At 38.9% G+C, this 16,954-nt stretch overlaps 2 protein-coding genes across 2 annotated transcripts in view; both read right to left on the reverse strand.

Annotated features, from left to right (window-relative positions):
- The window catches only part of Upk1b (uroplakin 1B), a 30,233-nt gene extending 24,380 nt beyond the window's left edge, over positions 1 to 5,853 (reverse strand). Inside the window, exon 1 of the mRNA XM_005327616.4 lies at positions 5,729 to 5,853. The gene's annotated coding sequence lies outside the window, so the exon portion shown is untranslated. The remainder of the gene's footprint in view (positions 1 to 5,728) is intronic.
- The window catches only part of Tex55 (testis expressed 55), a 32,057-nt gene continuing 19,217 nt past the window's right edge, over positions 4,115 to 16,954 (reverse strand). Inside the window, exon 4 of the mRNA XM_078041175.1 lies at positions 4,115 to 4,321. Within this exon, the coding sequence (XP_077897301.1) occupies positions 4,115 to 4,321 (207 nt within the window). The remainder of the gene's footprint in view (positions 4,322 to 16,954) is intronic.

A 16,954-nucleotide genomic window follows, 5' to 3' on the forward strand; every position in this document is an offset into this window, starting at 1 on the left:
AACTTCAGTGAACTTCCACATTGAAAGATATTTAAAAAAACAAAGACATTATGAGTTTGTTTGCCTTTCCAGAGAGGGACAAATATGAAGAAAGCACAAAAGGCAAGGACAACGGGGCCCTGCTCTCCATACACACAGAATGTAAATCTGTTCTCTAGGCCTGGGAGAAGTTGTGCCTCTTGAGTTTTGTCTTTGCTGGCCTGATCAGGAAATATTGTAAGGAATACCCTGGGAAGGTTCATTTTATGCATTAGCTGGGCTTGAATATGGTACCCAGGTTTTTGGTCAAAGAGCAGTCTAGGTATTGCTTTGAAGATATTTTTTTGAGAAGCAATTAACATTTAAGTCAGTAGACTTTGAATAAAGTAGATTACCCTCCATAATAGGGGGGCAGGGGTTTCTCTGGTCAAAGGAAGCCTTAAGACCAAACATTGATGTTTCCTAAAGAAGCAGCAGTTCTGGCTCATGAGTGCAACGTAGAAGGTCTGCATGAGTTGTCAATCTGCAGATTTCAGACATAGAGAGCAGCATCCACTCTTCCCGAATTTTCAGTCTGCCAGCCAGCTGTATAGATTTCAGATGCATTGGTCCCCAAAATCACATCAGCCAATCCTTCAGATAATTCTCTTTCTCTAGATACAGAGATAGATAGATGACAGATGATAGGATATATCTCTATATATCTATATACATATCCAGACATATCTAGGTGTATACACACACACACACACACACACACACACACTTCCTATATGTACATATATATGTATTTCCTATTGGTTCTGTTTCTGTGAAGAACCTTATCTAATGCACTCTCCTGATTTGGATTGATTATGGTTTTGATAGAAGCCAAAATTATCACTCTCTGGTGTCTCTGAGACCATTTTACCCCTTCCAGTTTCTACTGCCAGCTGATAGTTTCTGGTTCGAATGAACTCAACAACTTCCTTATCTATTCCATGCAATGTTTTTGGAGTGAACTTTCTAAAGCAGAGGTCCTCAAACAATCCTATAGAGAGCATGGAAGTTCCATTGACTGGGGCAACATGTTTTGGGGGGCAAATTGAATTATTGTAATCATTTCCTGATTTTAGAAAAAAATTATTGAGCAACATTTGTGATTTTAAGAATTTTCCTCTCATAAATTTTCTTAAATCTTGGGCGCTGTTACTACCTGTTTATTTATATTAGATCTAGTTTGAGGCACAAAGTAGGCTCGTGATCTGCTTCATTATTTTAAACTTAGTATATCAACACTTGGTGGTGTTCCGCAAAGATAAGCAAGAGTTTCACGTGCCAGTCCCTAAATCAACCTTGAGATCCACTGTCCTAATACACAGCTCTGGCTTTATTTCACTCCTTTGCTTAAAGACCTCCAAGGCTCATTGTACCCTAAATTCAAAGGACCGTCGTAGATAGCTCTTTACCTATACGCTCAGCCACTGGCTCCTTCACTTCCTACTACCAGCTGACTTCACTTGTCCACCCATTCTCTGTTATTGACCCATCTCTTCCAATTCAAACTTGCTTCTGTTCTATTCCAGTGCATTCAAATTTGAGAACTTCTTTTCTGCTCCTGGAGACAAACCAATGACCTCCCTTTCCTTGTTTCTACAGTATTTGGGCAGACCCAACCATTTCATTCTTCTAGTCAGTGGCAGAGAGGATGGACAACCTAGGAGATTAAATATGAACTTCTTAGCTGTGTTCAGAATGCACCACCCAGTTCCACGTAGCCTCCCTGCTCCCCTTGCATCCTGAGCATGCCTCCAGGGTGAACTTGGTTGTTCCTCCCTTTGGAATCCCTTCCTTTTCTTCCTCTTGGATTCTTTGCCATCTCTGAAGCCCAACTGAAAAACCTCTTCTACTACCCTTGTCCAGAGTTACCAATTCTTCCCTAGATACTCTCTCTGTCCTTGGCAAACAGATTTCCTGGGGAGTTAATCTAGGTCCTGTTTGTGGACGTGTGTGTTTGGCTTTTCTCCCCCCTATCCTCTTGCCACAGCAAGCTAGTCCAGTGCTTTGTTATCTCTCTTCCTTACCCAAGTTTGTTTAAAGAATTTTCCTCTCATAAATTTTCTTAAATCTTGGGCGCTGTTACTACGTGTCTATATTAGATCTAGTTTGAGGCACAAAAAAGGAGAACCCACAAAGGAGCAGATTTTTGTACATTAAAAAAATCCAATTTGATAAAGAATTATATTGAAAAAGCAAAAATATAAACCCTGTAAATAGGTTGAATGCCACACCTAAAAGTCAATAACTATATTCTTAGTTTATTTTGTCTTACTAAAGTTCGTAATTTAGGGAAAAATTAAAATGTCTTTTATTCCAGGGCCATTATTGGTCATGTGCCCATTCATTGCATAATAGACTATCTTCTTCTCCTTCTTCTTCCTCTACTGGGGATTAAACCCAGGTGAGCCACATTCCCATCCCTTTTTATTTTTTATTTAGAGACAGGGTCTCACTATGTTGCTTAGGACCTCACTAAAATGCTGAGGTTGGCTTTGAACTTGAGATCCTCCTGCCTCAGCCTGCCAAGCTGCTGGGATTCCAGGATTGCACTACTGTGCCTAGCTACTTTCTTCCTTTTAAGATAATAAGATTCCACCTCTATTTATGTCTCTTTAACATTAAGAGAAAGTCCCAATCCCCTGCCCTTGAGCTTGCTTTTTATCTTAGAAATTAAGTCAAAGGAAAAAGCCTTCTACCCTTTCCCTCTACTCAAAATCTTCCTTACTCTTCACCTTAATATGGAAATGCCACAATTACAGAATCACTGCTTTGCTGCTGATTAAAATACAAATACATTTAGAAGACACGCATGGAGTCTCATTAGCCACCAATGTCAACGCCTCTTTGGGAATGATTTTATCAGATCCCTCATATTTATGTTCAAAGGGAGAAGGAAGATACGCAGAAGGTAGCCGAGACCCTAAATTGAAGATTAAAGGCATGGGTGTGTCTCTGTGTGGTCAGAGACTGACTCCTGGTGATGCGAGGCACCCTCCCTTCTTGCCTTCCCTGTTAGTCCATGGTATGCTGGGGCTGTTTCAAATATGTGGTCTTCTGCCTCTTTTTCCTGTTATTCTAATACAACGCTTCTCTCACTTATATTAGGTTTTTTTTTTTTTTTTTAACCAGGCAGGCTAGAAAGGGACTAGTGACTTTTAAAATAATGGGAAGTGACCATGGTGGACAGAAAGCAGAGAAGTGACTGTCCACTTTAGAAATGATACGCCACAGACTGAAGTGAGCAACTCGCCCTAAATGTTTTCCCTGCCTAGGAATAGCCCCCGTGAACCCCACCCTGTGAAAAACTTCCCAGTGACCTGGCACCACGATGATTTACTGAAATTGCTCAACACCCTGGGAGTTCCTTTGCTTTGAGAAGGGTGGATTTTTAAAAGGCTATCTATGTATTTCTTTTTTTTTTCTTAGACTTTCATTCAGTTTGTTTTCTTATACAGATTATTCACATCCAAGGTGTTGAGGTTTCCAGACACATTGAATAGATCCAAAAACAATTGCTCACTAAACAAACCAATTCTTGAAGCAGAAGAAGAAGAAGAAGTGAGACTCACCCACCAAGCATGAGATCATTTTTTTTCAAGTTCATTACCTCTTTTCCTCACCCAAGTTTGTTGCAGCAGAGATCACGCAAACCACACCTCAAACTCTACTCATGCTAGAGAAATTTGGATTAACCAAAGAGTAAATAAATAAATGGGAAATAGGAGAGGGAGGAATAAAAAGAATCACAATATGCTGTTGTCTTATCCTTAACCCTGAAACCTAGGACAAGGGCAAATAATTGTATACAAAAGTGGGTGTGAAGATTTCAGATCAGAACAATTTACAAGTCTGCTTAAACCTGACAACGATGAAAAGGGAAGCTTATTTCCATGGTGTGATACCCACAGCTCACAGTATACGTGAGTTTTGTTTTGTTTTATTTTTCTTACTTTACAGCTCTCTCAACTTGCTTTGACCTATATGGTAGCTAGAAGCTACATGCGACTAAAGTCAAATAAATTCACCTCAATAGGGGAAAACAAATCAGTTCTTTAGTTCTCTGGCTACATTTCAAGCACTCCACAGGCACATGTGGTTAGTAGCTGTTGCCTACAGCATTTCCATCATCATGGAAAGTTCTACTGGCCATCCGTGCTCTGGATTTCTGGTGCTCCCTGTGATGGTTGTAGTCATCCACCCACCAGAAATCAAGAACTAAGATGTAAGCAATGGCTCCAGTGCCCAGAGGTGTGGGCAATGCCATTGGGATGCCCAGGTCCAGGGCAGGAATATAGTGGAGATCCTAGGGGGCCGTGAGATCAGGGCAATGTGGTCTCTGTCCCAGTTAAGCAATGGTGGCCTATCAGGTTTGTGCATGGGCTGCGTGGCCATCAGGCCCAGATTCCGGAGCAGGGTACTACAGATTCTAGGGCTGATTGGTATTTGGTCTGATTAAGAATGTAAGCAGGGGAGGTAAAAGGAAATGCTGGGTTTTTTTTTTTTTCTTTAACTAAATGGTATCTAAGTTCCTCTTTATTTCAAAAAGTCTAAACATCCTTCCCAGGTAGTTTAAACAAACAAACAAACAACAACAACAACAACAACAACAAAAATCTGGTTAGTTGATTTTTAAGCCTATTTTAGCAGAAAACAAAATAGTCTGTTGTCAGCAAAAAGCAAAATAAGAATTATTATTACTTTTTGATATCAAGTTTAATCAAAAGAAAAACTATTTCCTCACTATTTCCTTTTGTAGTTTGAAAACTACGAAACCGAAGTTTTATTTATAATACAAATATACATAAATACATATATACATAAAACTTGAGTTATTTTATGTTGTGTTTTTGAACTTCACTGAGTCAAGAAATGGTCAATAAACATTGTCTTCAATTAAAAAATATATTAAAATTAATACAAATTCTTAAATGTCTTAAAAATCTTAAAACTAGTTAGAAGTAGAATTTGAGACTTATAACAAACAAAATAGTACTAGCATTATTTGAAACTTGCATTTTGTGTAAGAATGTTAGGACAAAAATATATTTTGGATCGTGGATCCTAAATAAGATCAACGAATTGCTGAAGTGTAAAGAATAAATTACGCAAAAATAACATTGTTTAGATAAGCTTATCTGTTGAATTATGTCAACCAAAATGTATATTGAACAGAACTGTTTTCAGAGAAGCACCATGAATAATTTGCCCCACAAATCCCATTACTAGTTGGCAAGACCAAATGATTTCTAACAAGATCAGGAAACTCTCTCTCGCCTAGGCTAGGAGATATATTTTTAAGAAAGAACATGACCATTTCCTTAGATATTCTTTTGTTTTTCTGATTCCACAAGAAAGTTGTGGAGGAGGAGGTCTACAAAGGCTAGATCCATCAGAGAGTTAACCAGGAGCCCGAGAGTTCCTGGGGAAATTTGAAGTTGGAATCAGGAGAGCTGAAGAACATCCCTAGGACTTTGGTCTCAGTTCTGACAACAGGCCAAAGATATCAAAGGTTTCAGGAGAGCAATTTGTACAGTTCAAAATAAAAGAGATCAGAACAATTACAATATCCTAAATTATAAAAGTAGCAGGTTCTATTAATCAAGAATGTAACTTCTTCCCCTTTCTCTAGTAGACGGCTAACTTCGTTCCCAGGAAAGTTAATCAACCGTGGAGGGTGCAGACGCTTCCCACAGGGCAAGGGGGTACTCACAGAGCTGCCACCTCCTTCCGGCACTGCTGGGCTCTGCAGTCCTCACCAGCCCAGGGTGCTTTGCTAGCCTGCAGCGATTCTTTAAACCTCCGGTCCAGGGGAAGGATGGTCTGTGATTGGGAGGAGGCATCTCACATGGGCTGAACCTGATGCTGCCTGAACCTGCCTGGCAGAGAGGCAGGGAGTGACAGGAAGCTCACTTGGTAGATTTCTGCTGCCTTGGAATGTGTGATTGAGGGATCCCGGGAAGCATCTTGACACCTTGACAGGGTTTAGCTTATCACTTGGATTCCTCCTAAATCTGGACTTTATTCCTCAAATACAAACTCAGGGTTTTGTTTTTGTATTTGGTACTGGGGTTCAAACCCAGGGGCATTCCACCACTGAGCTGCATCCCAGCCCTTTTTATTTTTTTACTTTGAGACAAGGTCTTGCTAAATTGCTGAGGCTGGCCTCAGATTTGTAATCCTCTTGTCTCAGCCTTCCCAGTCACTGGGATTACAGGCATGTGTCACTGTACCTGGCTTGTTTTTTATTTGTATTTGATTTGTTTTTGTTAGTGTGGTTGATCATTACTTCTGTCTTCAGGTATTAAAAGACCTGTTAGTCCTTACTTGTCATAATGAGGCTGAGACTTTTTACCTGGACAGGGTTGTGTCCATTTTCAGTTTCTTCAAATGCTACAGTGGGGGGAGTGGAGATAGGTAGTATAGAGATAGTAATTGCCTAAATTATGCTTACACTGTGAGTGGTCCAAAGACTAAACAGGAGCAAGAGATGTACCTGAAAACAGATTCAGAGAAATTTAGCAAAGAGAAAGGCTCCAGTAAGTATCTGATGATGTCCAACTCCTCCCTTCTTTTCTCGCTGCTTCCCTTTCCCCCTTCTTTCTGGAGCTATCCTGTGTCAGAGCCAGCCCTAAGGATATTACTTTTTAATAGGCTTATAGCATATCACAATATACCACTGTGCTAATTTAACCTGGTGTTGGTAATAGGTAAGGGCTATCATGTAAGAATTATGAAATGCTTTAATTAACAGACTTGGGAGTTCCTTGAGGGTCAGAACCATCTGTCACACTTTAGGTTCTTCAGGAGAAGACTCTGAGACAATTTACTGTGCCATATATTTATTAGGGAGTGCCCTGAAATTAGCACCCTTGGAAGGGAGAAGGAAGAAATAGGACTGGGCAGAGAAAAGTCCAGGGACAATATATGTAGGGCAGCTTCAGGCAACCCCCACCTTTAACCTCTGGAGGAAGATGCCCTGTTGGAGTTCTGCCTTGGGCCTCTCCATGATCTGTCCTTCAAATAGGAGTCACCCTGGGAAGGAAGCTTTCTGTAGCTGAGACAATTCCTGATGGGGACTGACAACTGGGGGTACCAGTGATGCTAGTCATGAGGCAACAAGTTCCCCCTTGAAGGGGACGATGAGGACCATCTCTGTGTCCATCACAATGCCCAATTCTCCTTTAGCTCTCCAGGGCCTGTTTAGATAAATTATGGTAATTCACACAATAGAATTCTATGCAACAATTAAAAATGATGCTATAGCCAGGCGGCAGGAGGACCATGAGTTCAAAGCCAGTCTCAGCATCAGTGAGGCACTAAGCAACTCAGTGAGACCCTGTCTCTAAATAAAACACAAAATAGAGCTGGGGATGTGGCTCAGTGGTTGAGTGCCCCTAAGTTCATTCCCTGTACCCCCACAAAAAAAAGTGCCACAGAAAAATATTTAATGTTAAATAAATAATTGGTTATTTATTTAACAAATATTTGTTAAATATATAATAAAAATATAATAAATATTTATGATAATATATTATAAACTTATGATGTGCCAGGCACTATTTTAGTTGCTAAATTAAAAAAAAAACACTTTAAAAGTAGTTTCTGTGATTTAGGCTGGGGATATAGCTCAGTTGATAAAGTGCTTGCTTCACATGCACAAGGCCCTGGGTTCAATCCCCAGCATCCCCTAAAAAAAATTTCTGTGATTTGACAAATTTTAATTATAAAAAAAGAAACATAAGTTATTAAGAGCATGCTTTCTTGTGGAATCTTTGTGATGAAGTAGCAGAAAGTAAACAAGAGCAAGTTTCCATTCATGCTTGAGGCATTTTCTGTTCTATTTCTAGGATTGTGTAGGGAAAAAATTGAAAGTTTTGAAAATCTTTTCAAAATAGATTGGGTAAGCATAAAAGCCAGTAACCAGAGACAAGGGACTATCTGGGAAAGTAAAGTTAGTCTTCAGATAACTGCAACTGATGTGAAATTTCAAGGCCTTCATGTGGAGGTGTGACAGGTTTATTTTTTCAGTAATTGATTTCTAACTCTGTTCTGCAACACCCTCCATTTCCTCTGGCTGGTGACTCCCTCAATCACTTCTTACCTGAATTCCAGAACTCATCAGTGAATTATCGTTGTGAAAACTCTCAGTTCTGTTAGAAAGACTTGGGATATTTTCTGTCACCACAATTTAAACTGGAAACTCCAGTGGTTTGGCAGGAAAGGGGAGAACAGTTTTTCTCTCTAATAATCCCTTGCCATGTCCCTGAATGTGCTCCTCTGAGAGGTAAACACACCCTCGTCTTGTTCCGACAGGACCATAAGAGGCTGCTTTTTGTTCCTTCCTGTGGGTCCTTCACTTCGCAGCTCACTACTAGCGGCACTGTGGAGGGGTTCAGGACTGGTTAATGAGAGTTCTCACTGAACCCAACCAGCTCCCCTGGGCACCAGACGGGGTTCTGCCCCCTCCTTTGGTTTGTAGCCATTCTGTACCCTCCAGTCTCCCACCTACACTCCCATGCCCCTGTTCTCAGGCTTAATCCATTTTCTCCACACTGTAGGAACCTGGATCTAAAGAGGTATGCCTGCCCCATCTGCCTGGCTGTACCACCATCACCACCAGCCTCCAACATGTTCCTTCTGGGTTGTAGTTCTGAGGCAGGTTAGCAAACCTGGCGACTAATGTGGTATCTAACTGGGCTAAGAGAGGTTGGTCCTGTACACACCCTCAAACTTTTCGATCTTTTCTTTGAAGCAAGAAACCACTGGCCTGTTTCTCTTCACGAACACTGTTTTCCCTAACCAGATCCCTTGCTTCAGGTCTACTTTCTTATGGGGGAGGGAGGCCTCGGCAGTGCACACTGGGTGGCCGAATGTCTGGAAGGTCCTTCCTTTCTGGAAGCTCTCTGAATGAGGAATGTGGGTTAGTTAATGCCTTTGGTTCTCCCTAGTCACCACCTTCAGGAAGACTCCAAACCATAATGTTATCTAGCATGTTATCAGTACTTAAAGTCCCAGGGATGTCATCTTTCCTCTTCCCAACAGCCCTGTGAAGAATGTACTATTGTTCACTCCATTTTATAGATGATGGGATTGAAAATTGAGGATGTCAACTGCCCTTGGTTGCACAACTATTTAGAGGTAAGACCATTACTGACCTGTCCCCATAGCCTGTTGGAGTGTAATGAGTTGATCAGTTGTAACTCTTAAAATGGTATTAAAATTTTAAGTCACTAATGTGATTTTTCCCCACTATTAACTGCTTACTTAGATTATGGAAAATAGAATATTTTTCCTAGGACAGGTAAGAAGACATCTTTTGCAAAATTTGCTGAAGAGTAGGTAGCTCTGCCAGAGGACTCAGGCTGCCTGCAGCTTACTCACCTGAGCTCAGCTTCTCTTTTAAAAACAGCAATCAAACCTACCAACATTGCGCTTGATGTGCCCATGTCTACCCAATTCCTTAAGGCCTCCCCAAATCACTTTATCTCCTACTGGGTTTGCTTTCTTTGCAAATTTCCCCCAAATGTATAATCTTCTTTCATAACCTTTTTTTGTTTGTTTTTTAAATATTTTTTTTAGCTGTAGTTGGTACAATATTTTTATTTATTTATTTAGTTAGTTTGTGCTGAGGATCAAACCCAGTACCTCACACATGCAAGGCAAGTGCTCTACCACTGAGCTACAGCCCCAGCCCCTTTCATAACCTTTTAAAATAAACTTTTTAGAGGTATACCTGAGGATGTTGTATATGCCTTACATTTTGGATCTCAGAGGTTCCAAGCAAAACCAACACTGATCTCAGTATCTAGAGATACTGATCAACTAGTTTGTTTTCATCTACTGGGCACCATACGTCTTCAACCAAATTCATTCTTGCCTCATTCTCACCACTTCATTGAAACTTCTCCTCGAGTGCAAATAACCTCTCTTCTGCCAAATTCAGCAAAACTCCGTGATTGATCAGTTGCCTGCTCCATCCATGCACTTCTTCCATTTTTTGGTTTCCAAAATATCATATTCTCTTCTTAGTCCCTGCTCTTTTTGCCTCCTTGGCCTGATGTTGTAAGGCGCCAGGCCTTGGGTCTAGCTCTCAGTCCCTCCCACCCCCCACTTTGGTCATACTTTGTGTTGTTGGTGCCTTTTAATTATGCATAATAGTGAGATTTGTTGTTACACATCTGTACATGCCATAGTATGACAATACAGTTCTGTTAGTGTGGCTCCCCTGTATTTCCCCTTTCCTTTCCCTCGCCCCCTGCCCCCAGCCCCAGTCCCTTTTCTGTTCTCTGCTGGTCTCCTTTCCAGTTCTCAGTTCTGAGCCTCCCTCTGCACATCCATCAGGAGGAGGCAGCCCCATCTCTTCACTCTTTTCCACAGGGCTCCATTAGACATTCAGAAAGATAAAGCAACACTGTCAGACTGAAGGGGAATAGTAAGTTTACAAGTTCTTATAAACACCGTGGTGCTTCTGTGTGTCATCGTACCCTGACCCCGCAAACTTCTTTCCTTGACCATCCATTTTTTAAAAACACTGAATTAAATTGTGGCCTTTCTTAATTTGATTCTCTCTCTCACTATATGTATGTATGCATATATATATTTTAAAGCTTTTGTTTATTAGATATTGAGTGTGGAAGATTTTGTGATAGTTTAAATCCACTCTTTTCATCAAAAACATTGAGGATTTTTCAGAACGAAAGTCAGGCTTTGTTTCTTTCCTTAACAGTTCAGTGGCTTCCTCTGTACTCAGCATACGGTCCAAGAGCCTTGCCATGGCTTATAAGTTGCTTGAGTACGGACTCCATCTTCATTAAGCGCTATGTTCACCCGTCGTGTGCTCCAACTGCATAGCTTCGGCAATTGCTGTTGTTTGCAGTGGAAGCCCCTTCCTGCCAGCTGCTGCCCTGGCTGACTCTCCTGACCCCTCAGGAGCAGCACCTCTCTCACGCCCCCTGTCGGAGAAGCCTTTCCTGGTTGCCCCAAAGTACCTTTAAGCGTCTCAAGTACTCTCCTCTCCACTCCAGTTGCTTTTTGTCACAAAAAAAAAGTTTTATTTCCTTCTCCAAAGGAATCAAAATCTGCTCTTATTTATTTGTGGTCTTTTCTTCATTTCTTGTGAGGAATCACCCAAAGTAGAAGAGTTTTGAATGAAGAAATTCGGGAAGTTTGTGGTGAAATGAGTTCTACTCAGTCCTGGGGGTTGGAAAGGATCACGGCATTAAGTACTCCCTGAGAAGAGCCCAAAGTGTGTGATCAAAGAGCCAGGCATGTGACGATCGCTCCATTTCTGAAATACCGCCTCAATCCTTTTTTACTTTAAAAATAATGTTTATTCTGATAACAAAACAAATTATTATAGACAATAATCACCTTTATTTCCTTGTCCAGTGATGGAAATTTTTTTTTTTTTTTTGTGAAGGATCATCCATTCAGAAACTGATCCAGGGACTACTGTGTCATGAATTCTACATGAATAAAGTGAATAAAATGAACAAAAACTTACTCTCATGGCAGTTCCTATCTTTCTTTTTTTGCACTTCTCTTACATAACTGGAACCATATTTACAGTCTCCAAAACCAGTTATTTTCACTTGACAGTTTGGTACTGACATGCTCCCACGTGATTATTTGCAACATGATTTTAATGGAAGTGTTGTTATTTGACTGAATCCCTCTGGTAAAATTTGGGTTATTTGAAAATTTTTAATGTTGAATAATGGTGTAGAAAATATACTTGTATAAAAATTTGAAAACACATTCATTATTTCCTTAGTACAAATTTCTAGAATTAGAATTTCTTACTATAGGACATGTTCATTTTAGTTTTACTCCCCCACAACAGTGTAAGAATGTAAGAAAGTTCTCTGCACTTTTATGTACTTTTTTTTTTTAGTCCTAGGGATTAAAACCAGGGGAGCTTTGGCCACTTTTTTTTTTTTTTTTTTTTTTTTTAATTTTGAGACACGGTCTCACTATGTTGCTTAGGCCCTCACTAAGTTGCTGAGACTGGCCTTGAATTTGTGATCCTCCTGCCTCAGCCTCCTGAGCAACTAGTATTACAGGTAAGATTGATATACTATCTTAAAACAAAAAACAAAACTTTGCCTACAAAAGTCATTTAATTTGTATCTAATTAAAAAAAATTTCTATTTCTTTAGTTATTTACATGTTTTCTTCCATAAGTTTTCCATTCTTATTCCTGGCCCTCTTTAATTGGGAGTGTGTGTATAGTGTTAAAAAACTGATTTGTAGGAACTTGTTACATACTTGGTAATACACTGATATAACTTGTATTTTGTAACTGTCACTCTTAGCTAATCATTTCCTTTTTGATTTTTCCTATACTTTTTTCCCAAGTTAATTATATGCCTTCCTTAATGATTTCTGCCTTTGGCATTGTGCTAGAAAGGGATTTACAACTCAAGATTTCTTATTCTCCTAATTTTTCTCTTATTTTGTTCCTTTCAATCTGCCTGCCTATTTATTTGACTCTCTTTTTATGTAGACATATGATATCTATGTATATGTATATTGTTACACAATGTGGGGTAGATCCAATTATACCATCCAAATAATAATAATAGCAACATTAATTAGACGGACAGAATTTTATCGCATGGGTTTCCCACAAGTTATCTGACCAGTGTGTGGTTGGATAATTGTCACTATTTTTTTTTCCTCACAGAATTCTGCTGGGCATGGTGGTGCATGCTTGGAATCCTAGTGACTCGGGAGGCTGAGGCAAGAGGATAGAGAGTTCAAATCCAGCCTCAGCAATTTAGGGAGACCCTAAGCAACTTAGCAAAACCTTGTCTAAAAATAAAAAATGAAAAGGGCTGGGGATATAGTGCACCCCTCGTGCATATCCTGTACCAATTTTTTTTTTTAAGACACAAATCTTCCCTATAAAATTCTCCAGGTTCAACATCACTTCTGGAAGTGCAATTTGTCTACATGAGTGGTTTGTAGGTGGGGTAGTTTTGGTGATGACTAGGTGTGGCTCGTCATCTACCACAGTGACTAAATAGATGTAAAGGTCACTAGAAAAGAGAAGACCTTTATTTCCAGCTCAGCTCTTTCTATGTATCTGCTTACACAGAATCTGGAGCTCTCTGAGGCTCTACCTGGAAGAAACATTTTCTCCCTCGACTTAGCTGTCTTTGAGGGTTCTCAGCACAATCAGTAGATTGTGCCCTGATGTATCTATCAGTACTGTTCCAGAAACCATCAAATTCTCTGGTCTCTCTCTTGCTTTGAGTTTATAGATTCACTTCTTTTCATAAACTTTTACTGTAATTTTGATGGAATTTGAAGAGTTTTTTCTTAAAAAAATTTAAAACAGAGTTAGGCAGACAATGTCACTTTGCCTATTGGAATCCTAGCTGTTCCTAATAATAGGCCACATTGCCAATTTCCACCTGGTATTAGATTGTCACAAGTGATGTCAACATTGCAAGAAGAAAAAAAAATCTTTTGAGAGCCTAATAAGGCATTGGTCCACTAATATTGTTTGCCATTTATCAAAGCACAATTCTTTGTGAGTACTACCTTTAGAAGTCTTTACAATATTCTTAATTAAATACCCCCCTCCCCCCATACACACCTTTTCTGTAATCATGGGGATTGAACACAAGGCTTTGTGTGTGCTAGGCAAGTGTTCTACTACTGAGCTACAGCCCCAGCCTCCCAACTCCTCCTTCAGTTAAATAACTGAAATGAAAATTCAAGCATAGATATGTGCAGTCACCTGGAACCATAGTGCACAAAACCAGCAAAAGACATAATTATACTTTTATGCTTATATCTTAAAGACTCACAAAAATAGGTTGGAAAGAGTTAATACAGAGGTTAGTTTAATAAGAGCAATGGGAATAAGAGGAGTGATCATGGGTTACTAGTCAAGAAATAGTAGATGGTTAACTTTAAAAAAAATTGAACACGGAAACATGGGAATTTGTAAAGAATGAGGGGAATAGGAAGATAATTCTCCTGGAAGGTTCAGATATTCTTATTTTTGGATTTCACAGTGATTTTCCTTCCTCTTTTCTGTCATAAGGTGAATCTTAAAAATATTAAGCTCCATACATGTTTTTCATATAATAGCTTTATTGATATATAATTCACATACCACAAAATTCATCTTTTGGAAATGTATAATTCAGTAGTTTTCAGAACATTTAGAGTTGTGCATCCATTGTCACTACTTCATTCCAGAACATTTTCATCATCCTCCAAAGAAATGTCATGCCCATTAGCAGTCATCCCCGATTTCTCATTGTAACCCTGACAACCTTTAATCTATTTCTGTTTATATGGATGTTCCTATCCTGGACATTTAATATGAGTGAAATCATACAATATGTGGCTTTTTGTGACTGGCTTCTTTTAGAGAGCTTGTCCATGTTACAGTCATGTATCTATACTTCATTCTTTTTATGTGCTTTTTGCTACAATCAATCCTCAGTAGTGTTCCATTGTATGGATATATCACTCTACCATGATTTGTTTTTTTCAGAACTGTGCATTGAACCCAGGGCCTTGCATTTGCTAGACTAACTTTTTACCATGCAGCGACATCTATAGCCTCATAAAAACATTTAACACCAATAAAGCAAATGACCCAATCAATAAATGAACTAAGGAATTGAACAGACACTTCACAGAAGAAGAAATATAGTCGATCAACAAATATATGAAAAAATGTTCAACATCTCCAGCAATTAGAGAAATGCCAGTCAAAACCACTTAAGATTTCATCTCACTCCAGCCAGAATGGCAATCATCAAGAATATAGGCAACAATAAATGTTGGCGAGGATGTGGGGGAATGCTCATACATTGCTGGTGGGACTCAAATTGGTGCAATCATTATGGAAAGCAGTATGGAGATTCCTCAGAAAAAATGGAACCACTATTTGACCCACCAATTCCACTCCTTGGTTTATACCCAAAGGACTTAAAAGTTGCATACTACAGTGACACAGCCACATCATTGATTATAGCTGCTCAATTCACAATAGCTAAACTATGGAACCAACCTAGGTGCCCTTCAATACATGAATGAATAAAGAAACTGTGGTATATATATTCAATGGAATATTACTGAACTTTAAAGAAGAATGAAATTGTGACATTTGCTGGTAAATGGATGGAATTGGAGAATATCATGCTTAGTGAAATAGGCCAATCCCCCCAAAACCAAAGGCTTTCTCTTATATGTGGATGCTGATTCACAATAAGGAGTGGGGCACTAGGGAAGAATAGAGTTACTTTAGATTAGGTAGAAGGCAGTAAAGGGAGGGTAGGGGATATGGGGATAGGAAGGATAGTAGAATGAAACAGACATTGTTACCTTATGTACATAAATGACTGCATGACCAATATGAATCTACAACATGTACAATCAGAAAAATGAGAAATTATACCCCATTTGTGTATGATATGTTAAAGTACATAAATGCATTCTACTTTCATGTGTGACTAATTAGAACAAATAAAAACTTTATAAAGTTAAAAAAACATTTTTGATTGTAGTAAAAAGCACATAAAATTTACTTGGTAACTTCTTTTAAAATATATTTAGTCGTAGATGAACACAATACATTTATTTTATTTATTTAGTTTTTTTTTATGCAGTGCCAGGGATTGAACCCAGTGCTTCACGCATGCTAGGCAAGTGCTCTACCCAACCCTATTACCATAACTTTTGAAAGTTTTATTTGATGTTTTTAGATATATGTGACAATAGAGTGTATTTTGACATATTGTACATACATGGAGTACAACTTCCCATTCTTGTGATTGTACATGTTGTGGAGTTACACTGGTCGTGTATTCATGCACGAACATAGGAAAGTTATGTCCTATTCATTCTGCTGTCTTTCCTATTCCCACTAACCTCTCCATTCCCTTTGTTTCCCTTTGTCTAATCCAATGAACTTCTATTCTCAAATCCCATATTGTATGTTCGCATCCACATTTCAAAGAGATCACTCATTCTTTGTTTTTTGGGGGGATTATCTTATTTCACTTAGCATGATAGTCTCCAGTTCCATCCATTTACTGGCAAATGCCATAATTTCATTCTTGTTTATCCTGAGTAATATTCCATTGTGTATTTATTCCACATTTTCTTTACCCATTTATCTATCGAAGGGCACCTAGATTGGTTCTTTAGCTTAGATATTGTGAATCAAATTTCTATAAACATGATGTGGCTGTGTCACTATAGTATGCTGATTTTGAGTACTTTGGGTATATGCCAAGAAGTGGGATAGCTGGGTCAAATGGTGGTTCCATTCCCAGTTTTCTGAGGAATCTCCATACTGCTTTTCAAATGTGGCTTTGTCTAGTTTGGGGCCTCTTTTCTAGTTTTAGGCTTTGTCTAGTTTTGGGCCTCTTTTCTGCTTTTATAAAGAACATAACTGGAATTTTAGTAGGACTTGCATTAAATCTGCATGGCAGATTTGGTAGTATGGTCATTTTGACAGTATTGTTTTGGCTATCCAAGAACATGGAAAATTTTTCCTTCTTCTAAGGTTTTCAGTTGCTTTCTTTAGTGTTCTATATTTTTCATTGTAGAGGTCTTTCATCTCTTTTGTTAGATTGATTCCCAGATATTTTATTTTCTTTGGGGCTATTGTGAATGGGATAGTTTTCCTAATTTCTCAGTTGACTTATGATGCATAGGAATGCAATTGATTTATTTTATATCCTAACATCTTTTCTTCATAGTCAACTTTATTTTCAAGATTATATATTTTGTCTTTGTTGCCTAAAACTGTCTTCCAAGTGATCTAGTCTGTTGGTGATGCTTTCCATTGAATTTTTAGTTTGGCTTATTGATTCCATCATTGCAAGGATTTCTGCTTGATTTTTCTCAGAATCTCTCTTTATTGAAGTGATCATTCACTTCCTGCAGTTTCTGTCTGATTTCA

Source organism: Ictidomys tridecemlineatus, chromosome 3 (genome assembly GCF_052094955.1).
Source record: "Ictidomys tridecemlineatus isolate mIctTri1 chromosome 3, mIctTri1.hap1, whole genome shotgun sequence".
In the NCBI taxonomy this organism is placed as follows: Eukaryota; Metazoa; Chordata; class Mammalia; order Rodentia; family Sciuridae; genus Ictidomys; species Ictidomys tridecemlineatus.